The sequence below is a fragment of the Lagenorhynchus albirostris genome, chromosome 14 (assembly GCF_949774975.1).
Source record: "Lagenorhynchus albirostris chromosome 14, mLagAlb1.1, whole genome shotgun sequence".
Classification (NCBI taxonomy): Eukaryota; Metazoa; Chordata; class Mammalia; order Artiodactyla; family Delphinidae; genus Lagenorhynchus; species Lagenorhynchus albirostris.
Window position 1 is genome coordinate 5522591 of NC_083108.1, and position 27391 is coordinate 5549981.

At 38.5% G+C, this 27391-nt stretch overlaps 1 protein-coding gene across 1 annotated transcript; it reads right to left on the minus strand.

Moving 5' to 3' along the window:
• Positions 1-396: 396 nt before the first annotated feature.
• LOC132504393 (HIG1 domain family member 1A, mitochondrial-like) lies at positions 397-19349 on the minus strand. Its single transcript, XM_060121750.1, has 4 exons — positions 19293-19349; positions 2620-2716; positions 1253-1387; positions 397-578 (listed from the first exon to the last, which is right to left on the minus strand). The coding sequence occupies exons 1-4, from the start codon at positions 19347-19349 to the stop codon at positions 529-531; spliced, it is 339 nt and encodes a 112-aa protein (XP_059977733.1). The 3' UTR covers positions 397-528.
• Positions 19350-27391: the final 8042 nt, after the last annotated feature.

The following is a 27391-nucleotide window of genomic DNA, read 5'->3' on the forward strand; positions in this document are numbered from 1 at the left end:
CTGACTTACGTAAGTACACACTTTATATCTACTCTTTCCACACTTTAGGCTACAGGATGTCCTTTAGTATTAAGACATACTTCTTCAAAATTTGATTTCTAAAACTTTATGGAGTACTCCGTCCACAAGGCTGTCAGAAAGAGTTAAATTACCTGGGGTAAATAGGATTTCTACATTACATCAAAAGCATATGATATACTGCAGCAACTGGGAGCATTTTCAGGATTGGCATACTGTCCTCTTTACAACCTATTTTATCAGAAGAGTTTAAGAAAGTGGACATTGTACCACTCTCAAGCGCATTTAAAAGTGCCACGTTTTTGTGCTAATCTGAATGACGTAGCTAGTGAACTAGTCACCAGTAGCTTGGTCACCAGGCAAATCAAGCCTGCAAGACAGGGAGCCAGTATTCAAATTACCATGTTATTGTCTGACCCACAGAATTTATTTTCAACATAAACAAATAACCTCAATATGAGATGTCTAACTAAAGCAAGTGCCACCGAGACCAAGACAGCCTCTCCTCTTCTAAGGTTTAGGTTTTGCCCAGAATTCTCGATACATGGAATAGCCCACACCTAAAGAAAAAGAATTCTAGTTAAGCATTTAAATATTTTTTTCAGTATTAGAAAATTAAAAACAGTTCATAAAGTAGCTAAAAGTAGCACCCTTGCTGGTGTACAATACTTACAAGGGGACCAAGGCCCTCACTCTTGCTTTCTTAAACAATTCAAATTTCTAAAATTCTTTTTACACACTTTCCCAAGTATCTCAAGGCCAGAATGACTAGCTCAGACTGCTAAAATATCAATATTTATCTGGCAACTTTAAAAGGAGTTACTCTTGCTGTATAATACCAGATAAAGTCAATTAATTATAAAGCCCATAAAAGTATGTAATATCTTTTCCACCTTCAAAAACTCAATAAAACAGAAATCATGTCTCTCCCAGATGTTGGATCTTATTACCAATCCTATTTACATATCTAGACTCTTCAACAAAATTATAAACTCAGTGAAAGACAGTACTCTCTTTTCTTTCTTTCTTTAAAACCTTAGTAAGATTTTACCACAGACAGTAAAACTATGTCACTGCTTGAACTATTTTTATTAATTCAGTTTTTATGTGAAAATGAATATAAGTAATATTTGCAAACTGCTTCAAAGTCAGCTAAAAGTATCTATCTTGTTTTATTTACAAAGAAATCCATTAATGGGGAACCACAAATTTGAGATATCCTGTAGGAACATACCCAGAGTCATTGCTCCCACAACAAAGCCTTGGGCTGCCACGCGCATGTGGATCAGGTGAATAGACCCTTTAGTATTGCCCCTGCTCTTCAATTTATATAATCCATATGCAACAATTGCTGCAAAACCTCCCATTCCTGTAAAACAGACAGTCACAAGATGTCAGATGCATGGGGGCAGGGAATCAAGATGATTTTATCATCAATCAATGTTCTATTTTTTTTTATAAGGATGCTTTAGGAGACCATTAACCAGCTCACATACAAATTGAGTTTTTATTTTTTCCCCCTCAGAACTAAAAATCCACACCTGGAAGCAAACAGTAGCAGATCCAGAAAGCTAAGATCATCTTTAAAATGTGGGCTTGTGAAGCCAGTAACTAAATTCCTTTAAGCATGCCAGGGGAGCTCTTCTCTGTCCTACTTCCATCCCCAAAGGCAATCAGTTAATGTGGTACAGACTGTAATAAACCATAACTGTGAGTATAACAGAAAAGAAAACTTTATGGAATATATTCTCCTTTTCGAATAGGAAAGTCTTTTTTAAGTGCTTTAAAATCACAAGCCCTTTTATGACCCAAATAACACAATTCTGAGTTGTCCTTATACTCAGGCACATATATGATTCCTGAAAGCTTACTAATCATGGTGTGTTTAATATAAATAAAGGAAAATAATATTATAATTAATTGCTGTTGAATTACATACTCTATAAAGTTTGATTTAGTGAGTGGGTACTTTTAAAATACTGAATGTGTATTCTCAGAAAATAATTTCTAAACTCAGATTACTGTAAATCTGCTTACCAGCATTTCCCAAATGGCTGAATTCTACAGAATTTTGTCCTACAAACACAAAGCCATCTGGTCTATCACAATGCCAACCTGGTAACTCAAGCAAGCGCCACAAAGCCAATAGATGAGTTATTCACATACATCCCTGTTAGGAATCCAACTTCACATGTGCTACAGAAACAAATAAATGGGAAAGAAAAAATTTTCTGATAGAAAAATTAATTATCATAGCAATTCTGAATCGTCTGTATTGAAAAAATGTCAATCCACAGAATCTGATAAACTGGTAAATAGAAAAAATATATCAAACATTATAAAGAAAGATTATTTTCTGTTGTTTGCTATATATTTTATATACATTATGTTGAAATTTAACCTTTTTTTGTTTGACTTGACTAATTCTTTTATTATCATGCCTATTTTCATTCCTTTTACTTCAAAGTTGATGCATCCAGAGACTTTTTAAAGTGATTAGCCATGTTTTATATTACTGTCTCTATTTAGAAATCTTCATAAGACCCTGTACACTTTGAATGAATAATCTCAGAAAGGATGATATACATGTGAACCACTTACCATCCACTGTCCTTTCAGCTGTCCACAGGACTTTCATCTTTCCAGTTCTTCCTAAAGAAGCAGAATGCTTCTGACCTGCTGGTTCACTGCTGAAAGGCTATTTGCACCAGAAATCAAGGACTTAAAAAATAAATCCAACTACATTAAGTATAATGATAAAGATAGATTGCTTACACATATCTAATACACAACAGCTCCATAGGAAAACAAAAATATTGAAATGAAGAATAGGCCTCTTCAGTGGTAATACCGAGAATGTATAACTCAACGTATAATTGGGCATTGCCTAATCAGAAAGCAAGATAGTGATGACTCTGAGGCCTGGAAGCCTCCTGCTGTCCCTGCCTCAACTCTAGATGCTGGATCTTGAGTGTGTAGGAGCTCCGTGTTGCCTGGGGGTTTCCTGAAGGAAGGTCTTTAAAAGCCAGTATCGAAATCTACCAACACATTAAAAATTCCTGTTTACTGGCTACATCAGACCCTGTCACCTGCATATCAAACTTTGGTTTATATTCAAGTGGAGAGACACATGTAGATATGGCATGAGACATTTCAAGGCTTTCAAGATGTTTCAAATCAAGTTATTTTAATAAATAGTTATATTTTTTGATAAAGTGAATTCAAATATTACTCGCACGAGTGCTTTATTAATCTCATAAGATGCTTTCTGATAGCGTAATTACACACCATGTTAGTTAATTTGAAAATAGCTGTTTTTGTTTCATTTCCCTATGTTTGAATTCACTTTCAAAATCTGGGAGGCATATCATGATTATGTGCGACACCTATGAAACCCTGAATTAAGCTTTTTACTTCCGTCCAAGTGCATTTTAGTTGCCTAATTCAAGGTTGGCATGTTGATTTGGAATTATGATTTTTGTGTACCTGATTATATACACAAGCCACTTTTATGCATCATATTGGAAGATAGACATATGTAATATTTGATTTACCATAATTCAATTCCATTTGATTAGATAATTAAAATGTGGCTGTAAACTTAATTGGAGATCAATGTCTTTGGGCTTTTAAAGGAGAACAGTCCACATTGTGAAGATGCTGGCTTTTCTGTTTTGCATTATTTTTTCACCAAAATTATTTCAATGACTCCATAAACCCTTATTCTTAGCATTTAATAAAGTTAGGTCTTTGACATTTCTTAAATATTCACTTAATATTGAATCAACTTTTTCTCTATTTTTCATTTAGGAATTTGGCTTTTCCTCAAATTTGATAGCATTTTTAAAATTCCACAAATGGATTTTCCTCAACCTAAGCATATCTTAATAAATAACAAAATATGATACTGATTCCTATTCCTTAATTAAAGTAATGACAAATTATTTATCTTTTGGTGGTAAAATAAATAATAGCATTTTATCTTCTTTTGAAATTTGTATATTTCAATGATGAAAATGAATCCTGTCAGATTCCAACTCTGGAGGGAGGTTAAATAAATAAAATCATGAAAATATTCTGAATGCGAAATGCATATGATTTGAGTCTCAGTTTTGTCTGACTTCGCTGAAGCGAGTTAGTTTCTGTATCAGGCCTACCTGTGCATTCTTCTTCCTTTGGCTCATTTTTGGGATCATACTCATGGCCCAGAGGGTCCATCCAAAAAATTGTCAAATAGATAAAATAATTTTTAAAATCAGACTTGAATTAATTATCAGTTTCTTATCCATTTAATTAATAATTCCCGTTTCTCTCTTAAAGGTGGAATTAAGTAGCAGAATAAAGTATATTATTAAAATAGCCAGAGATGTGTTTTTATAAATAATCTTGTTCAACAAATCAGAGCCCTTTGCTAATATAGAATTATCCTGATTAATTTTATTAATGAGTTTGTTTAAATTGTACTACGGATTTCTTAACTGAATTTTATTATTCAGATAAACCCAACAATGTGATAGAAATAACAAATCTAGGTGACTGACGTCAGGCACTTGTAACATCTCAGCTTTTTTTTTTTATTACGGCCTCTGGTTCTGTACTTTCTTATGTGTTATTAAAGAAGTAAATGCCTTCTTAGTATGCCTTTAATTCCTCAGACTTCAAGCTTACTAGGGCTGGTTTCCAGAAGGCTCTTATTCCTGCACTAGTATGATCATAAAGGTAAACCACTTCTTTGCGTCCATAATTGTGCAGCCAACATGTTCCTGTTTATCCCCAACATCTATCACCTCTCCAAACTCTGAAGCATGTCGTTTTACATTGGTTCATTCTTTGGAAAAAAAAAATTTTTTTGCCCTCTTCTTAATAGACACATATCTAGACACAAAATGTAAAAGTGGTCAGAAAACATAGCATATAAATTATTTAAAATAAAATTTTCCTTATTACATCACATTGTAAAATTTGTGCTCTTTCTTTATTCACTTTCTCCTGAGTTAAGTTTAATATCAATAGAGCCAGCGTTTTTCCTGAGCCTGTACAATCTATATACCAGGATTCTTCCTAAGTGCTCTGGGGATGAAAATAAAAGGTGACGCACTAGTGGGAAGCATAATTATGGAGCCTTATAGAAGGAAGGGTTCTTAGCGGAGCTCAATAAGGAAAATGAAGCTCAAAATTATTTGCTGAGCTTTCCATCTTGAAAAGCTAATTAGTTGCTTCCTGCTAATCTGGCATGGAAGATGAAATATATTCAACTGTCAAGAGAATACAATACCGAGAATGTTTTATAATAAAGAAGTCAGTAGCATAGATAAGGGGGTAAAATGTATTCTCAGAGAGATCAAGAGATGCTTGATGAATAGTTGTTCTTCTAAGCAGGTCTTGAAGATTGAGCAACATTGTCAATGGTGGAGCAGGGAGAGATTTCCACCTAGAGAAGTTAGCGCAGAGAGTAGTCTCCCAAGGCCATGTAAATATTTGAGATGGCTGGAGCATAGGATTAGACAGAAGGAATAATAGTCAATATAGTTGGAAGAGCAGGTTGGCGTTTACATCATGATCTCTGAGTGCAGGTAATGCCATCCAAAAGACTTCACGTTTTAGTCAAAAAAGAATTTTAATGTCTCTTAGCAAAGTTGGGCTGAAAAACTATAAGTAGAATCCTCTGACAGCAGTGTATTTGCTAAACTGAGTGAAACTGGAATAAATAAAGGAAATCAAAACAATACAGACACAAGATATTAAAAAAGAATAACCGATGGATTGTTAGATATCCAGAAATATCTGTCTTACTTTCTATTTATTTTCTACCATTTTTTTATTATTTCAAGATCATGGTTGGGTAACTAGCCAAAATACTGAGTGTTGTATGCTAAACACCATTCTGAGAGTTTTTCATGTAAGTATTCCTTTAGTCATCTTAGCAATTATTATTATTATGAATAATAATAATACTTGTTGTTATGGTTGTTTTATTGTTATTCCATTGTACCTATAAGGAAACTGAAGAGAGTTTTGGTAGCTTTTCTAAGATTGCACAATAAAAAATGATACATCCAGGTCTGAACTCAAGCTGATTAACCCCAGAATCAGCCAGCAATCCTACTGCTATGAATACAACCCTTGAATATTCAATATAGTATGTTTCACTGAAATAAGTTGATACGTATTGATAGAAACCCCATACTTCTGTGTTTTCTCATCTGTAAAAATATGTATTATAGCAACTTCTCTCCACCCTATAGCTTTTGAGGACCAAATGACAATGCATTGGAAGATACTTTTTATACCCTATGATACATTATAAATAAATCATTTTTCCTAAGTCATGTGTAAACTTCATTTTATAATGGACATGGGACAAATGTATCACCTATACAGAGCAGTAATGAAAAATAACTTCCAGCCTCCTCTTGTCCACAGTGAAATGTATGACTTCCAGAGTCCACTGATTTTTATTTCACTTGAATGACATTCTTCCCCAGTGCTTAGTTTATTGCATCATCTTATTGAACAATATTGAACTCCAGAGCTCCTAAGTGATCCCAAAAGCCCTAGTCAAACAGAAATACTAACACTTGACAGAAAATTCTGTTTTTCAATCCCAGACAACTGTTTGGTATACATTTGCATGATAGCCTAATAGTGGGATAAGCAAGGAAATAGATAGGTAGGTAGATAACTGCAGTCTCATAACCATAATTATGGTATAAAAATGTGGTGTAATGCAGTGAAAATAGCTTTTCAACAGGACAATTTCAAATTTTAGTTTCACTTCATACTTCTCACTTGCTCTTAAGGACGTTGTTGGAATCCTTTGAGCTTCGCTTCCTTTATCCTTAAAATAGAGAGTCTATACCCAATAATGAAAGTTGCTCTGAAAATCAGAGATGACACCATCCATAAACAAACAACATGAAATTGGTGGTACCAATATAGGGGCTCTAGTTTTCACATTTGTGTCTTACTAGTTTGTACTCCAGAGTGGGCAAAATGTCTCCTCTATGCCTGACTTTTGTCCATCTGTGAACCAGTCATTGCTGACAAAAGTGGACTTCACTACCTCCGTGATCAACCCTGGGTTTAGACAACTCGGGAAAGGCCCTCACCTTTCAAAGGTGACATCGGTTTAGGACAGGGCCACATGGAAGGAGCGTAGGGGTTAGTAGGTGGGAGAGAATGAGGTTAGCCTTTGCCTCTTAGCTCTTAGTGTGCCACCACCTGGCATAAATGAGGTTGACACTGGAAAAGACATCAACACAGATATGCTATTAATGATGTGTAATTGAGAACTGCTAATTTCTAGAATTTAAGGATTTGAAAGTAGGCATCAGGAACGAGCAATTTGGGGATCCTTCAAAATAACTGTTAAGTGCATAGTCAATACGGCTCTGCTTAGGTGAGCAGATGAGTACAAACGTTACATTTAAATAAATAAATACATTCTTCTACTTGTCGCAGAGAAGCGCTGTCCTGACCTGACACGTGGCTTACAGTCATTAGCCTTTCCTTCTAGAAACTACAGAATTAGGCCAGATTCAAAAGTAAACTTAAAGAAGTGTGGTTTAATAACCATTGTTATGGGCACATTATCTTTCTCCTTTTTTAAAAAAAGTTTCATTTGCAGGTTGTGTTTTCAAAATAAACATACACAAAATACAAGAACGGTAAGTTTTAGAACACACAAATTTAGAATAACATTTAAACAGAATTGCTTGACATACATATCAATTCAATATACTTACAAACCATGGGTCTCTCTAGATTTTTATATTCTTACATATGCTAACTTTATGAATAAAACTGTCTTTTTAAAAAATCACTCTTTAAGTGGCAGCTTTTCCAAGTAGATCATTCTTGTTAAGATGGATACTATGAACATAGTTTCATACAATAAACTTGCCCAACTTTCTGAAAGGACAGTCTTTTTGTGTTAAAAAAAGAGTAATGAACTCTTGTTAATTGATAATATTGAAGTATTTTATAAAATATTAATGCACTTGTGAGAAAACGCCTTCTCTCTCTACAAGTACTCCTTTTTTATAGCTAAGGTTTTTCTCCCAGCTATGTTGAGACTTTTATACGATACATATAGATATTTCCTGAGCCTGTGCTCATCCTTTAGTCACTTGTAAACAGGCATCATTTTTTGAAGGACTGTGCTGGTTGGTAAGAAGTTATATCTCATCTTCAAATCGACTCTGCTCTGAATTGGTAGGGCTGGGACTCTGCAAAGGAATCGTTCCCTCTGCCAGCTGATCCCTGTTCAGGTCTCCTAACAGAGGGCAGTAGAGGAAGATGCAAAGACAGATGAGGACCTGAAACACTTTTATGTTTGCCTCCTGTTCCTGTCAGCATCCTCTAAGAAACAGAACTTGGATTCACCGGCAGCCTCCAGCCTCCTTCAGCTCTCGGAGACCAAGCCTCCAAGCTCCCCCTCAGAAGCACCTGCACCAGCTTGGCGTGTCCTCCTCAGAGCTCTGAGCCCTGCCATGGAAGGACTCCTTCTGGACTCTAGATTCTGAAAACTTCCATTCATTTCCGTTGTTTCCTCAGTCCGAGAGCAAGCCAGGCTCTGTACGGCTTAATATCGGCCACCTCCTTATTCCCTCTTCATTTTTCCAGTCTTCCAAACCTGTGTAACAGATTCCCAGGATCACAGTCTCTCTGTTGATATATCTACCATGTCTTCTGTTTTCCTGACCCGAGGATTATGATTGATTTTAACTGGAGTGTTTTTCCTTGCTAAGGGCTTTTTAAAATTCTTCCCTGATTATGGCAACTTTGCCTAATTAAATTTCACACAAGAATGAAGTGTTTGGCTAAATTATTTCTGGAATATTCTATAGCATGAGACGTTCAATTCTATATGAGAACAGATACACATGTTTATGATGAGCAAGTGTGCCCTTTCATGGGGTGGGTATTCCTCAGTTCTCGTGGGGATTTAAAAGGGAGAATAACAGCTATATTAAAATGACAGTGAAATGAAAAAGCATCATGGGTCCTCTTTCTAATTTATATTCCTGACCTAAACAGCTCTAGTCAACTCTTCTTAATTTATTTATGTGGACCAAAATCAATTCCTATGGACTTTACATTTTTTCTTTATTCTCTGGGAGTAAAGCCCTTTTTAAAATGGTTGGCCAGTACCTTCAGGAGAGCCTGGAGACCCTACCCTGGTCTATTAGACGTTTCAGAACATTTTCTAGGAGGGTTAATAACTTAAATTCTAACTAATCAGCTGCAGAACTTAGAAAGTTAAAATTTTCTAACTTCAATTTTTCACAGGGAATGACTTCAAATCTAATCACCTAGTGATAAGAATTTTAATCTTTGTAAAGTCAACCACCATCAAACTTTTATCTCAAGGAAACAGAGAGACAAGTACATGTGGCTGACAGGTGCATTGAGTTATTTGACTCAGTCTGGGGTCTGTTAAATTTTGAGTCCCTGCAGTTTGTGACTATACAGAAGGAAAGATCCATTTTTCTGGCTTAATTGGATGAAACTAGAGCTTGTTATGATAAACTCCTTTCATACAAAAAAATATTCTCAATACTACTTAAATTTGGATTTTTCCCAGAACACCCACCTGTACATATTCCTGTTTTCTTAGTGAGTCTAGCCAACTTAGCCATTTCTGAAGGTACAAAGAGAAAGAGCTTTGTCTCAAAAGAGCAATGACCAGCGAAAGTGTAGCTCTGTGTTAAAGTACTAAAAATAAGAAACCATGGTTGAGTGTTCAACTTGTGTGAAACACTGTTCTAAATATTTTACAGGTATTTATCCAGTCAATCCTCATAACAACCTTATAAAGTAGTTATTATTAGCTTTATTTTATAGATGTGAAAATGCAATCCCAAGAAGTTACATAAAATACCCAATCTCATGTAACTAATAAATTGTAAGGCCTGGATTTAAACTTTGGAGGTCTAGATACAGAAACTATAGGCTTAACCACGCATCACTTTGCTTCTCATTGATTACCCACTTCTTAATTTTAAGAAATGGGAACTAAAACGTTAGCCACTAACTTAAAACCACTCTTCCTAACCTAGTGAGCACAGACAGAGGAGAGACAAGGAATAAAAGATAGAAATAACAGCCAATTCTCCTTGAAAACATGCTCTAGGAATTCCTGATGAGAATCACTGCAGAAAAATAATGGGGAATAATCTTCATCTGTGGAATGATTGTAGCATGATGCATTGCACTGTCTAGGTTGCTTGTGATAAATGTATTTACAGTTTATGGATTTATGGTACAAAACCTGCTAAACACTGTCAGAGTCAGCATGTGACTATCTAAGTAATAAATGGCAATGTTTCCTAACTGAAATCTCTCTCTCAGTAAGCGATGCCCTACATGGCCCCCTTAGAGAGGTCCTATGCTTAAACTGTGTTGGGTGGTCCCACAGCAGCTATAAAGGACCGAGAGTCTTGTGTTTGCATCACAGTACTTCCACACGCTTTACCCTCAACTCATAATTACCTGTATCCTTTGAAGTATTAGTGAATTTTGATCCTGTGTAACACGTGATTCTTGTATGTCTGATTTGAGAGTCTGACCCTTTTTGCTCTATCAAGGAGTTTCCTGCAGTTCCTTCTTGGAACTTTTTGGAGTTCCAAGAAGCTCAGTGCCTAAGCTGTATACTCCTTTGGCTCGTCTTGGCAGTTATCAGGGGCATTGTTAATTTATTCAACAAACATAACATAAACAATAGCAACTCATTTAATAAATATGGATTGCAAGCAACTAGGTGCATGAAACTGTTTTAGTCATAAAACAGATAAAAATATTCACTCTTTTGTGTCATGCAATCTAGTTAAAGGAAACATACAGTAAAGGACAAACAATAATGATAAAAAACCATTTGTCATGTTATGAATGTGCCTTGCCCAAAGAGTTAGGCATACTGGGGGGACAGAGAGTGTTGAGATACAGAATTGGTATTTTATGAGGAAAAGACATGAGCATCTCTGGTAGTGTAATGTTTGACCAAAGTCTTAAAGAAGCAAAATAGTGAGCTGTGAATATCTGAGGGACAATGTTTCCTGGAGTTCAGAAGAAGTTTGCCTGGTATGTTTGAGAGGACGGTGCGGGAGGAATGGAGTGAGAGAGTGACAGCAGTAAGAGATAAAGGGAGAAGCAGGTGGGCATGAGATCAGATAGGGAGGATCAAGCAAACCTTAAGAAATTAAAGTTTATTCGGACAGAAATGGGAAGGGGCTGAAGGGTTTTAAGAGAGCCGAATATGGCTAAGCTCTACCTGGTCTCCTCTGTTGCCGTGCTGAGAATAGTTTATACAAGCGTCAGTATTAAGGTCAGTGAGAGGCAAAGGCATTAGTGCATCGACAGTGCAGGTGAGAGAGGACGGAGTGTGGTGACCTGTCAGGGAGAATCAGGAGAATCAAAGCCACTTGAAGTATCCAAGCCATGAAAGACATCGCTAGGAATTAAGGTCTTAAATAAGCTGTGGAAAAACCTGAAGGAGCAGAGTTCAGAGAAGTTTCACCAAAGGTCTCAGCCTGAAGCCCCAAAGGAGCTCTGATGTCTAGAAGATTCTGCAACTCTCAAGACTCTCTGGAAAACCCTACAAAACCATTGGCGTCTACAGAAGCAGACTGAGGAGGGGAGTTCTGAAAAACATGCCTGCACATGTGGAATATCATTACACACCCACGCCTCCGGCTGTATGTCTTTGGAGGAGTCTCTCCCATTTGGCAAATCTCACATGAGTGCCCATCGCTGACAAATCCTATCATTAACTTACACTTTCTAATATTCCTTAAATAGGAATTATTACCTGTTTATAGTCTTGCTTTCAGTGTAAACTTCTTGTCCTGTGCCATTCATTATTCAGTGGATTGGTAGAGAGGGAAGATAAATATTTGGTCTTACTCTCTCTCTGGAAGTAGAAGTCTACCTTAACATATATAGTTAAATAATTAAATTGCTTATTTTAATATTTTTTCTTCCTACTGGTGTACCAGCTTTTTGAGGGAAAGAAGAAACTGTTTTCACTTTTTGTAACCCCAGAAGATAGCATCATTCCTGGAATATGCTAGATGCATAATTAACACTTTTTGGTGGAATGAAAAACTTTTCCATAATAAGAGGAATAATCGTAGGGCAAGCTAATGCTAGTAGGCTAAGAGAATCAAGATGAACAAGTAGAGAGTGTATATTAGGGTGATCTACACTGAGAAAAACTTAATTTAAAAAATTTTGAAAAAAGCAACCTCCACTGAGAGAAAGTATCCATATGCAATTATGATTCAAATTTGAGTGAGTTTGTGCAGGAAGTATTGGACCAAAAGGGTGTAGTGTGAAGAAAAGAAAAATATATAAGAAGCAGGAATTTTAAAAGTGCATGCAGGGCACAGTCAGGCTTAAAGGAGCTGAAAAACATTTTGAGTATACCATTTCATTTTTTCTATTAGTTTTTTTTTTATTTTTAATCAGGGAAATCTTTCAACTATTCATGATGGACTTGGGAAAAAAAAAGATTAGAGATTTACATTCTTCTCAAAGTTTACCAAGAATGATTGAATTCATATGCTTGTATTTTTTTTTCAGATACCATTACATTTCTTGGTGCAATTCTTTGCAAATAGACGGCTCAATCTTGTCAAGCTCTGAAAGGATGTCTCTAAAGATTATCTAAGAAGTTATTTTAGAAATTGTGCTTTTTGAAAAACAACAATGCAATGACCACAAAACCCTTTCAGAACCAGACTGGATTCATTGCTTTCCATAGAGTATTCTCAATTTACCTGATGGCCGTGCTCAGATTAGATTATGGCAGGAGCTGGAGCTTGGTCACAGCAAAGGCAAAACAACACGTGCATCTGTTAGGAGGATCTGATTTCTCAACAATAGACACCTAGTTTTCTCATGTCAGAGTGAGCATTCTTCCTGAAAATGACAAGTTACTATGAAATAAGATAAGGTTAACTACAAAGTGATTCTTGGACACACATTGTTTTCTTTAATGGTATCCTGACTGTAATTCTGAAGGAAGATATTATTATATTCTCCATTTTACAGGTAAGCAAACCGAGTCTTAAAGAAGTCAACTGATTTATCCAGTTCACAGAGCCAAGAAATACAGGGACTCCCAGACGTTTCTCACTGACAAACTCATTTCTACCAAAATGATGACTTCATGTATCGGGCCCGGAGATGTGCTACTCTTTGATATACATTATCTAATTCAATTCTCAGAACCTCACTATAAGGTGGATATAAGTAACCCCCATGCTTTTCCTTGGGGAATTGATGCTCATTGACACTATATGACTAATGTCAAGGAAAGGATTTAAAATCATTGGGAGGGTTAAAAAGAATAACAAAACAAAACAAAATAATATGCATGCATCTTCATCTCTATGAAAACTAACTGTCCCATCAACAGTGAGTTAGTTATTTGGTTTCTCTTTATAGGAATTAAGTTGGATTGTCTGTTTTTCATGAAGCAACACTCTCTACTAGGACTGGAAGCCAGGTTTCACAGTACTCCTTCCCTCTTTGGCTCAGGGTTAGAGTTTGTCAATGAGAGGAACTCACATAGGATTTGGAAGGAGGAGTGGAGTGGGCGTCATTCATCTCAGGAGGTCCCGGTGGGCAGATGCAGCGGCTTCTGGGCCATGTCTACAAGCTCCCACTTCTCCGCGGTGGTGACCAGAGCTCTGCCTTGTCTCTGACCCCTGTGCTTCAGTCCTAAGTCCTTACGGAACATGTCCTCAATCCTTCAGCTGCTGCCTTCCTGATCTGTACTCCTCATCTCCTCTCACATCTGTGGAATCCCCAATTCCTCTAGTAAATGCCTTATTCTCATAATGCTATAGAAATTCTACTTTCCTGACTCAACCCAGACTAAATACAAGTGGAAGATTTGTCCTGTGTACTGGTATTGCCAGTAGAGGGGCAGTGATTCTTTTCTGAAAGAAAAAGAATGTTCATTGGGTGGAATACACTTGAAATTTTTTAAATTATATATATTCCAATAAGTTTGCTTAATGCAACCCAGTTAACTGTAGGGAAACAAAAATAGAAAGCATCAGAGAAATATTCAACATGTTCGAGGAAGCCTGTGCATCTAAAATGAACAAGTTTCCCTAATTGCTTTTTCTGATCAAGTGGTGCCTTTGGCTTTGACGTGAGGGGAACTGTGCACAAATATGCAAAAGGATTTTGATGTCATAAAAGCTGAAATAGTAACAATATTCTTATCAATATCTAGGAATGAGACTAAGGATTTATAAATATGCTGACAGTGACGGTATATTACATATGACTATATTTTTAAAGTTTGTGCTCTAGAGAATGTATTTCACTTCTTATTATTAACACAGCCACCACTTATTGAGAACATACAACATTTGAGCGCGCTGAGTTTATAAGTAATTACATATAATCTTTGTGATAGGTAATGTAGTACAAGAGCATGAAAATAACACTTTCAGGTTAGCACATATTTAAAAAGCCTGGATTTTTAAAATCATAGGTTGTAAAGCTAAGGTCTTACTGTGTACCAAGTAGAAGCATATTGAACTATATATGATGGAAAAAAACACACTTTCTTGTGTGCAGAGTATACAAACCTAAACATATAAAATGATAGCACTGTCACTGATGCTGTCATGAAGATTAATGCAGAGGAAGTTTTTTGAAATCAAAACCTGCTATTAAATGCTCAATGCAGTTACCAGTATGAGATTCAGGCCCATCTATCAGTATCCACTAAATAAAGATTAACAGCCTTCTCTCTATTGCCAGTGTTACTTATTCCCATTCTATCTGTGTCTCCGAGGAATAAAAGAATCTTTCTCCATAATACTGCTGCAAAGTTATTATTGAATGGAGTTACTATCAATGTATACAGAAATATATAATTTGACTCTTAATAATCTAATCAAATAGTTATGTACCATGCTGCCTCTTTGTGACTAAAACAGATTATAGACAATGTTTTGTTACATGTAAGTGAATACGGATTCGTGAATTCAAAATACAACATATTGAGTACAGTATTTCCAAAGATGGCATGAAAAAGAACTAGGTCTGTAATATGGTAAATGTGTAGTGAACGTTTCCCACACGGTGTCATGGAGAACGTATCAGCGGCACGCTTGCAATTAAGAATATTAAGAATATATTAAGAATATCACTTAAAATGACGCCCAAAACACCTAGTTTCTGCCTCTTTTACTTGAAATGCTGAATCCTTTGCAATCATCACAATGGCTGTGATGAATTGCACGAATGCCCAAGAGGAAACCTACCTGGTGGTGTTTGCCTTCACATATGTTCAACAAGGTCATGCCAAGTGTTAGTGTATAAAGCTAAAGAATAAAACAATTATCTCAGAAAAAAAAAGGAAATTGTTATTGTGTTCTTGGGAGAATTACATCTCGGTTACTTAACGCTATAACTTCTATAAGATCCACTTTTCCTGTTTACCCCTGTTGTTTAACCTTGATTTTGGCTAAAACACTGTTACTGGTCTTCAGTGCTCAGTTCCTTGTGTTTCTATCGGGTGGTGTTCATGCCCACATCCCTTGACTCGCCTCCCTACTGAGATAAACATTGCTCCAATAAGCCAACAATTAGTATAGAAAACAGTCATCCCTATAGACTGAAAACAACATAGAAGGCAGGCACTATTTATGGTATGTTTTGATTACCTCTCTGTATACATACAGTCTCTAACATAGCTCCAGGGACATAGCGGGCTAACAACGTATATTTGGTGAATGAATATATATTCATTATATTATTCATCAAATGATATAGATACATATTTTAAATAAGAAGTTATGCTTAGTTTTTTGTTTGTTTGTTTGTTTTTTGCAGTACGCGGGCCTCTCACTGTTGTGGCCTCTCCCGTTGCGGAGCACAGGCTCCGGACGCGCAGGCTCAGTGGCCATGGCTCACGGGCCCAGCCGCTCTGCGGCATGTGGGATCCTCCCGGACTGGGGCTCGAACCCGTGTCCTCTGCATCGGCAGGCGGACTCTCAACCACTGCGCCACCAGGGAAGCCCTATGCTTAGTTTTAATTTCTTCTCTCTTTTCATATCAAGGGGCCAATGAGCATTTAAAATATTCTAGACTGACATCAAGATGGTTAACTTTATCCATGTGATTTCCAGCACCAGGGCGTTCTTCTTCTGCAATAGCTTAGCAGCAGTAAGTTATGACCCATGAACTCGATGGCTCATGCAAACAAACTCTTATTTTTCGCTCTCCTTTCATGTCAGAGGCGGGGGTCGGCTCCTACACTTTTGTTCCGCATCGCTCTCATCCTGGAAGCTAGTCTGGGGGAGGAACCCTTTTTGAAGATACACTATTCTCATGGGAGAGGAAAAAACAAGAGAGCTGGAGGCTATTTCTGACGCTTCTGCTTGGTCTTGGCTTCGGCCACACGCACTTGCATTCCACCAGCCGAGCCTGTCACATGGCCAGACCCAGCATCAGTGGGGAGGGATGTAGAATCATCTCACAAAGAAAGAGGGAGCAAACAGCTGGAGATAATGACATAATCCTCCTCTCCTCTCTATAAAATCGATCCTGTAAGGGAGGAATGTTTCAGAAAGTTATCCCCATTTTAAGAATGACATTCAAGGACCGGAATGTGTTATTCAAAAGGTTAATTAAAATCATAGGGGCTTCCCTGGTGGCGCAGTGGTTGAGAGTCCGCCTGCCGATGCAGGGGACACGGGTTCGTGCCCCGGTCCGGGAAGATCCCACATGCCGCGGAGCGGCTGGGCCCGTGAGCCATGGCCGCTGAGCCTGCGCTTCCGGAGCCTGTGCTCCGCAACGGGAGAGGCCACAGCAGTGAGCGGACCGCGTATGGCAAAAAAAAAAAAAAAAAAATCATAGAAATCGGAAAGGTTTTTGTCATCCAACACATTGAATTCGAGCTTTACGATCAAAATATCTGTGAACTTTATACGTCTCCTGGTTACTTGCCGTCTCTGCATCTTAGTGTCAGTATATGTAAAAAAAAAAAGAAAAATGAACAAAAATACCCACCTTATAGAGTTTTTGTGCAAATTATATAATAACATGTTTAAAAGTATCAGTGACAGCTCCGGACTTAGAGTAGCACGTACTACCCTCCGCTGTCTCTCTCCCTCTTTCCAGCCCCTTCTCCTTTCTCTAAAATATCTTTTTTGCTCCCTCCTCCTTCCTGCTTTCTCTAAATTATCTTTAGCCTGGGAGAAACACTTCGTTTTAATTTCATTGCTTTGTTCAGTAACTTTTGGCTTCCTGAAGTCTGTCTTCCCTTAACATTTTTTTTTTTTTTTTTTTTTTTTTTGTGGTACGCGGGCCTCTCACTGTTGCGGCCTCTCCCGTTGTGGCGCACAGGCTCCGGACGCGCAGGCTCAGCGGCCATGGCTCACGGGCCCAGCCGCTCCGCGGCACGTGGGACCCTCCCGGACCGGGGCACGAACCCGTGTCCCCTGCATCGGCAGGCGGACTCTCAACCACTGCGCCACCAGGGAAGCCCCCTTAACATTTATTAATCCCTCAGCTACTTGTCACCAACTACCTTTGACCTTGAAAGGTGGGGATTTGTTCTCCACCTCGTGGTCCTGAGGCTTCAGCTGATTTTCATATCTTCCTGCAGGCAATATATTCTCTCAAGCTACACTATTAGATGAAAACCAAGCAGTGGTTTTGCTTTTTCCCTCTAACTCTAGAGATCTGCTAGGTCACTGTCATTCCTTCCGTCTTTTCCTGGATCCTCCTTCATAAGGAAGGTATTCAGAAACATATGAGAATACAGTCACTGGCAGCAAGAAACTCAACTTTTCAATTTCGTTCTTGAAGAAAAATCTCTTCTCTCCTGCCCACATTCTTCCAAAGCATTGCAGAATAAAGCGACTGTTTGTACTGTCTTCCAACCTGAAATAATTTGACATGTTGCTTCTGCAATGAATCTAAACTTAAAGTCTAAAACGTTAACAAATAGAAGTAATGCTGTACCCATAGATTTCACAGCTTCGTGACAGGTTGACACTTTGCTGTACTGCTTCTCAGACTCCTGGTAAAAATTAAGTGTTTATTGGTTTGACTTTTGATTAGCAACAAAAAAATAAATATGGTAAATATCTGAAGTATTATAATGTATGTGTAATTATATATGTACATGTTATACATATATAATAAAGCTTTGCAGTAAAGTCATTTGATTGTGTTTATGTAAAAATTTTCTCAGTTTTATATTAAAAAATATTTACATGTCTACTTAATCTTTCAATCATGGCTTCATACATTAAATTAATATTTATAAAGTGCAGACTCTGTGCCAGACACCTATCTGTGACCTAGAAATTTAAATATGGACATTCATGTTCTCACGAGGAAGACAAGTAAATAGATAATTACAGCACCATAGATTCAAGCTATGTAGAGATAGAAGGTGTATTTATACTTGTACAATATAAATATAATTGAGTATCGCGAAAGCAGCTAATTCCGTAAGAAAATTTTAAAGATATTTCCTACATGCCTGTTATTGGTCTGTTTGTTTTATATACATCGCCTTCTTATGAACTCGCAGTGGCAACCCTGTTCTCCAGCAGAGGCAGGGATCAAATGCAGTTTTCCTGGCCATGAGGCCTGTGCCACTTAAATGACTCTTAAACTGGCAGCCAAAGGAAAATTAGTTTTCCAGGTAAGCAGGCTTGTCAAGGGTTTTCCAAGAAGGAGGGCCTGCTGCTGGTGGTTGAAAAAGAGAACAGAGTTCCAGATACTGCGCCTGAGAGGTGAGACCAGCCCGTGAGCAGAAGCCAGGTTGTCTAATTTCCACGGTGCTGGACTTGCTCAGCTTACCTTCTTGTAAATGGATATAACCCCTCACCATTCACTCTTTTTTTTTTTTTTTGGCCATGCTGCATGGCATGCGGGATCCTCGTTCCCTGACCAGGGATCGGTCCCACGCCCCCTACCTTGGAAGAGCGGAGTCTTACCCACCGGACCGCCAGGGAAGTTCACCATTCACTCTTGCAATTCAACCTTTGCTGAACACCATGCCAGATCTCGAGAGAGACAGTGAGGAACAAAAAGACTATGGTTCTCTGACTCTGAGAGGCTTATAGTCACTTGCTGAGGAGAAGAAAGTCATCGAGTATATTCACACAAGCCACCGCAAGGGCGTGGGAAGGACAGGATCAGATCAGTAAGAGCAGGAAGCAGAGGTCTGATTAATCTGAACCTATCGCACATCAGCGATGCTCTTGGCCTGTGAATCAGGAAATTACCCAAATGTCTGTCACTTTCGCTAGGCGGTTTTCTGGGTCCACTTTAAAATCGCCCATTGCTCTTAACGCTAACCACCACCCTCCCATCTCTTGTTCTGCAAGCTTCAAGGGTTTCCTAATGTTTCTTTGAGCTTCAATCAGTTCAGACGACAGTTGATCAACTTTCAACAAAATAAGTTCCTCTTTAAGTATCTTTGAAGTTTGGTCTTTCCTGTCTCAGTCACCACATATATTGTTTCCCATCTATCACCATTACTGACATTCAGACATCTAAGTTTTCCAATCGGACATGCTAGATTAATTCACCTTCCTTTTTTTTTTTTTTTTTTTTTTTTTTGCTGTACGCGGGCCTCTCCCTGCTGTGGCCTCTCCCGTTGCGGAGCACAGGCTCCGGACGCGCAGGCTCAGCGGCCATGGCTCACGGGCCCAGCCGCTCCGCGGCATGTGGGATCCTCCCGGACCGAGGCAGGAACCCGCGTCTCCTGCACCGGCAGGCGGACTCTCAACCACTGCGCCACCAGGGAAGCCCCCACCTTCCTTTTGATGAAGAACTTTCTGGCCTAAGTATCTTCTGGTTCCAAATTGGCATTTTGGAGAACCCGTCTGCATTACAATAACTTCTATTTTAACCTGAGGGCTTCCGTGTCCTCTTACCTTCTTCTCCTTCCAGATTGACTCTTGGCAACCATGAAGAGATTCAGTGTCTTTCCTGCATTCCAGGAATCACCTGACTTTCTCAGTCTGGTGCAGTTGCCTCTCTATTCTTCTCGCATAGGCTTGAATTAATCTACAATAGCCTGTCCTCGCAATGATGGATTTTCTTGATTATTTCTCGCCATTGTATTTGAATATTTGAGACAAGGGATGGTCCTATTTATATTTTATCACTAGAACCCAGCAAAACTTCTGATGTAGCGTATATCCTACAAGTGTTCATAGAATTCACGAGTGAATGAAGATATATTACAGGGGAGAAAACTCTCTTCACTCCAGTCTTAAAAAAAATTTTACTAAATATTCTAGTCATGATTTCCTATATTTTTCTTCAAAAAGTACTCTTCATTTTTTAATAATTAGTGTGCATTTTGTATGAGTAGACTTTTAAAAAGTCAATTAACCCACCTGAACTGCATTACTGTGAGGGAGGAAGCGGTGGGGACTGTTGGTTTTTCTGTCATCAGCGTTCCCCAAGGTTCAGGTGGATGCCCTGAGGGTTTTATCCCTTTTGGAATTTGGGGACTGAAGCAGACACTTCAGGAGGAGTAGCAGAGTGAATTTAAATGAAAAATGCTTCCCTAAATAAATTGTTAAGCAATATTAATTATCGTAATTATAAGTTACATAATTATAAATTTATAAATTTCCTTATATAAAGATGATTAGTGTCTTGGAGGTAATAATATGTGGCTTTAGAGAAGTCAGATTTAAGGGGACAAAATAGGGTGGAGTGTAAAATTTTAATATAGAAGTTAGCATATTTAAGACACATTTTCATATTAATTTCTATTTTCTTCAACTCAAATTATTAACATTGTTTTTTTTAGCAACTTGTTCATGGAACAAATGGAACAGTAATAGATATAAAGAGTATTTCTTTTCAGAAAAAAGAAAGACAGTGATCAGTCTGTTAATTTATATTACTAAGTATAGTGCACTTATATTGATCATTGCTTATCATTTGCTTTTTATACTTTTCATTTCTATCCCCCCCACCAAGAAAGATTCCTGTGCTCTAGGAACCACCATCAGGGTTTCCACATCTACTATTACACATATTTTGTATATAGAAATTTTGCATATAATGCATTTTTGTATATAGTGCATTTTCATCCCTTATGAGGAATATTTAACTATTCATATGCATTTATAAATAATTGTCACGAACTAATTGGTAAAACTGAAAAGATAAAACTGCAGATGAGTGACTATAATTAATTATCATCAAGATCGTACTCAGTATCAAGCCTACACGTAAACTAACATTTTTACATGACTCTCGCCTTTTAGCCTTTGCCAAAATCTTGTTGCCGACCCTCCCCAGTTTGTTGCCGACCCTCCCCAGTTTGTTCCCAACAAGGGTCCTCCTGCCTGGTGCTGCTCCAGCCAATAGAAGGAGAGCGAGTTTGCTTCAAAAGCAGAGGAAAGCTTTACGCTCTGATCAGAGCATGGAGAGGGGTGAGCTCGCGCTCTAGAGCACACGCCCTCCCCACAGGCGGTGGGCGGGGCTGCTTTGCAGGGATCCCGTCATTGGGGAGGGGGCGGAGTTCGGGGGGGAGGGCGCAGCGTCCGTGCACAGGTGTACGGGTGGCCAGCTGGGGTGTCAGCAGCTATTTCACGCCTGGAGCTCTGGGTAGAAGGGCCCTGCGTGAGGCCGTGAAGCTAGACTCGGCACAAAGGAATAGAAAAAGTTGAGACTTTGTTTACCCAGGTTCTGTTTTCATTTGCTGGGAATTGTTATCAGGCTTTGCTGAGACCGTCTCTCTACCTTCTCAGTCTTCTTTGCGAATGACAATGATAGAAAGTGATGGGCAAGCGATACTTTGCCTTCTTAAGAAAAGGAAACTATATCAACTGATCTACACAGCATACACGTGAGGTTTTTAAAAGATACACTGAAGAATAGATAGTCGAGGTCTGGCCTTGGGGAGGGGGGGAGAGGAGAGGGGAGAGGGTGCGAGCCGAGAGGCCTCAGCGTCATCCAGGGTGAACCGCTGGCTCCACAGACGATAAACTGAGGACCAGAGAGGTCGAGTGACTTCCCCGAGGTCTCCCGACAGTTCAGAGAATACAGTCCCGCTGTCCTCACTGCCCGTGGGTGCTGCCAGCGTGATGCCCACACCTTCTAAGAGTTAAACTATGTCAGGAAGAAACAAGATAGATCCCGAGGCGTCTGCAAAGCCGACTCCATTTTCCAAGACCATCTTTTATTCGACGCTAACAAAATCTCAAAAGGGAAAACATTGTCTCTTTTTTTAAACAGGACGAGACAAGGTGTAGTAAGTGTTAGGAGTCAGGAAGGGCTTCACAGAGGAGATGGTTTTTTTGTTTGTTTTTTTTTTCAAGAAGATGTTGGGGGTAGGAGTTTATTAATTTTTTATTTATTTTGGCTGTGTTGGGTCTTCGTTTCTGTGTGAGGGCTTTCTCTAGTTGTGGCAAGCGGGGGCCACTCTTCATCGCGGTGCGCGGGCCTCTCACTGCCGCGGCCTCTCTTGTTGTGGAGCACAGGCTCCAGACGCGCAGGCTCAGTAGTTGTGGCTCACGGGCCCAGTTGCTCCGCGGCATGTAGGATCCTCCCAGACCAGGGCTCGAACCCGTGTCCCCTGTATTAGCAGGCAGATTCTCAACCACCGTGCCACCAGGGAAGCCCCAACATTGTCTCTTTAAACAAGGAAAAACATGTACTAGGTCTCTGTAGTCATGTTAGGTGATTTCTTGAGACAAGGAGGAATTGGGGAACCTGGGGAGGCACGCAGGAAATGGATCCTGCAGCCAGGCTGGCCTCCTAATTATCAGGTTGGATGACACAGAGCCTTAGGTGTTGCTATTGTCACCACAGATAAAATGCATCCTTTTGGCTTGTGGAGATTTTGGAGTCCGTTCATGAAACCAGATGGGTTCTAATTAATGCAGGAGCTGTACACAGCCCACTTCTTTTTATTCCTAACTGGCTGCCTGAGATCCATTTGGGATTTACCTAAACGAGTGAGTCTATTCCAGGAAACTACCATGTGCATTAATTAACTCTATGATAGAAATAGGGGGAGCGTTTAGAGGGTTGTTAAAACGGGGACGAGAATGTCACGTTCTCAGTTCTCTGAACCTTTTGGCTCTGTAAGAATTGTTCTTCAGGAGAGGACTGATATCCCAATACCATCTAGAGCTCCTCAGCCTCTGGAGTGTTACCCCTTTCTTGCCCTGTTCCTTAGTGTTTGGAGCAGTGATGTGCCCATTTCAGTGGTCGCCTCCCCAGTCAGGCATGGCCATGTGAACCAGTTCTAGTGAGTGACATGTAAGTAAAAGTCTTCGGAGTGGGGATTCTGCAAATGGATTGTTTTTTGACCCAAAAGAATAGAACTCAGGTGACCCATACGTTTTACCTTATCCTCTTCCCACTTGGATTGTAGACATGGTGCCTGAATTGAAGTAGTTATCTTGATTTCATAAGGACACAAATCCCTACGAAGAGAGTGGCAGGGGAGAAAAATGGACAGAGTCCAAGACAGGATGGCCTCCTGCGTCCATGCCCCTCACCGGCTGGCACTACGTCTAAAGACCAAATTCCCCTTTTGGCAAATTAACTCCTCATTTTTACCCCAAACCCCTTGGGCGTCTAAGCTCTCCCTGGAATATTCTTGTGAATTATGTAAAAAGAAGTCTTATATTTTATTGGTCACCTTTTCTCGCCTGTGATAATGAGTTTGCCCATTGTTGTGAAAACGCAGGTGAAGAAATCAGCCTCTCACTTTTCTATCAGCACATCCAGGATCAACTCACACACAGCATTTGTGAGTAAGACAGAATGTACTGAACAAAGACGTGTCAATTAAGGATCACAGGAAGTGTTTCATACTGTTGAACTCCAATATGCATTCAAAATCACATAGCAGAGATTTTAGTTTTTGTCTTTTTGGATCCCACAAAATGAAGATTTTTTTGAGAATTTTTCCAAATAATGACCAGGGTCCTATCCTACTCTGGATCTTTTCTGCATCCCTCAACTTTCACTTTTGTGTCTCTTTGAAAAGCAATTCCTACTCTTTATCTCATGATCAGTAGTTTGACTTTCTTTTTTGAAGCCATCCTACCAACACAAAACCTGGCTTTCTACCTCAACTGTGTCTTAAAGTATTATGTGTTCCTTTGTTTATATTTTTTAGAAAACTTTTTATTGTTTTGCTAAGAAGAATGTTGGTATCAAAACATAAGGATTGTTACTGAAACATGAGGATTGTTTCACTTTTTTATAAGGAACAATTTATGTACACATATTAGTATGGATTTATGTCTAGTTTTACATTTCTAAAAATGTCAATTTTTGTGGGCCTTAGTAGTTAAATTTCTACTTCAAAGGGCAGATATAATCTTTATAGATGGCTCCTAAAATGTCAATAGAATCTCAGAAGATTTTGAAAAGGCAGCAAGTGGGATATCGGACCACCCTTGTAGGCTCTTCCTTGTTATGTAACCATTTGACATCTCTGCCTCTCTCTGACTTTGTAATCTATTAAACAGAAATAACACTCCAGTCATTATATGGCTTCAATCATAGGCTGCCTGAGACAACAAGGAAATGCCGTAAAATGATAGAGTTGATTTTCTTTTGAGAATGATGATAAATCTTAGTTTTTAGGTTTGTCGAGTCCGTCCTTTTTTCAAACCCAAACTAGATCTGACTTTTGATAATTGTGGTTTGCCTTAAATTCAACTCTCAGTATGTACTCTATTGAGAATTAATTCAGGAAATGAGCTTGTTTCCCTAGGCAGTGGTAATTACACCCTTTAGTAGCACGTTCCTATATGATGATTACTGCTAAACTATAAAACAAAAGGCAAGGAGGACTCCCAAACAGACTCCACAGTGTTTTCTTATGTGGGAAACTCCTTATCTAATACACCGCCACCAGCACCCCTGCTAGAGTGAGGCTTCAGGGTGACTCATTTGAAAATACTTTTTTTTTTTTTGGCAAGTGAAATCATTTGTAGGTAAAGTGAGAGAAAACAAGTGAAAAGAGGTGGTAAGGGATAGAGTTTGGAATGGAGCTGACAACAATTAACCCAAATTAGCACCAACCAGCCCACAGACACCCGAGCAGAATAAAACCAGGAAGGTTTCCTACTTAGATTTCAAAGCATATACAACCATGGGATGTGAGTACCAGTCCCTTGATCCCTCTGGAAAGCTGAGCTTTTATATTTTAGAATCAGTATCAAGATTATGTTTATAATCCAGAAGGGAGAAATGCATTTGCTTTATTCTGTTTAATTTTCAGAAATAATAAAGTCACATAAATAGAAAAAATAGGTGTTTCTCATGCCTTTTAATTTTTGCAAGAAAGAAAACTCCAATTTCATCCTGAAATTCTTATATATTCCTCTGATTAGGTAAGTTCATTTTTTTCCTTTACTACCCAATTATTTTGGCATGAAATACAGAATTACCTTTATTTGAAGGGTATATATGTCTTAGGAACCATTTTGAATTTAAAATTCCTTTATGTGTAACACGTCTCTCTGTGGTTAAATCAATGTCCTCTCACTGTGCAGAATATCTTTTTCTCATCCCAGTGAAAAATGGTGAAACGACACACAGAAAAAAATTGCTTAAAATATGAAAACCATTTATTTCATGACATTTCTTAAAAGCATACTTTATGGTCAAATGTTAGGTGGAAGCAAATAATTCAGAATTGTGCAGATATAATCGACCACTTTTGGAACCAGGAATTCCTCACAAAAGAAGTTGTACTAAAAATACTTTTATTGTATATAAAACTGACATTGAATGTTACCATAAAAAATAGGTTGAATGATTTTATTGATCTCGTTAAAGAATTAGATGTGAGACTTTCATAGGTCTTAGAATTTTAAATAGGGTTGAAATTGAGTCTAATACGATTTATTCCTTATATGTACAAAATAATATAATCATTTAAATATTTTTCCAATAGCTACTGTTTATTAACTGCCTACTATATGCCAGGAATTGTGCTCAACAAGTTATAGGTGTTATCCTCTCTAACACCCACAGCAACCCAATGAAATAAGTATTACTATTTTGCCCATTTTAAACATAAGAGTTCTGAGACCTAGAAAGATGGAGAATCTTGCCAAAGATTACTCAGCTGGGATTAGACTCACATCTGTTTAACCCCGAAAAGCTCATATTCTTAACAGTATGGGTGCTCTCCTGCAATATCCTGCCAATATTTTATTTCCTTATTTCTTTTGTAATACAAGACTTTTATCTTAGTGCTTCTGGCTAATACTCTTCTTTATGATATTTCAAATGGTTTCTGAAATTTATATGATAAGAGCATGACATTTTAAAATACTTCTCCTTGAGTCGGATAATGTAATCCTAACAGAGACACCTCGTTGACTTTGTGTTCAAAATGACATGCTTTGTAGAAATGCCACTGCAGAATTCTTGACATGGTGAGGCTGACCTTTCTGCCTTAAATCCATGCATATCTGGTTGACTAGAAGATCTCAGGAGAGGGGCTCAGTAGCACCTCTCCTCCACTGACTTAAAAGCTGTTAAGTGCCTTGGTGCATAAAAAGCATGTGGGTTTCGCATCTCTTCCAAGGTATGATTTGGGGTTTTCCAGTCTAATAACATATGGTGAAGTTAGTGAGCCTAAAATTTAAACTAGGCTTGAAAATAACTTCCTCAGGAGTCCTCCACTTTATTACTGACTATTCCCTTATTATTCCAGTTCTCCATCTAGAAAATGGAAATTATAATGCTTAGATGTACTGCAGTGGGAGGTTGTGAATGATTAATTATATGGATTTAGCTTATTGAAGTCGTAGAAAATTACTAAGGATCCTTTTAACCTCTCTTCTGCTCTGCCAGAGAGATAGAGGACATGAGCTAATGAGTCTCTTCCATTCTAAGCACGTGATCTTTACAGAGTTTGAACATCTGCACTTAGGTGAACTTGCTAGTGGACATCAAGTGGAGTGAAACACATTACCAAAAGAAAATGGGCTGATTGGTTCAAAAGAGGCCATTCACTCTTGAATATCATTTACGTATATGTTGTCATCACTGTAGTAGTTCCTACTCAATCTTTCCCCAGCTTCCTAGCAATCCATCTCTGAATGGGCTTCTGGCTGTTGCTCAAAGAGCAAAGCACTTGTATTTTTCCTGGTCACCTCTTCCCTGTTATGCCCACATGGTTGGCTCACAGATTTCAGGTTTCCGCTCAGTTGTCATCCTAACAGAGACGACTTCCACCACCTCTCCATGTAAAGGAGCAGCGCTCTGTCCTCTTCTGCCCACACTGTCACCCTTTAGCCCTTTATCCTGCTTTATTTTTCCAGAGTGATCATGGTGTGTGGTTGTCTGTTAGCACATGGTGTTTGGTTGTCTGTTA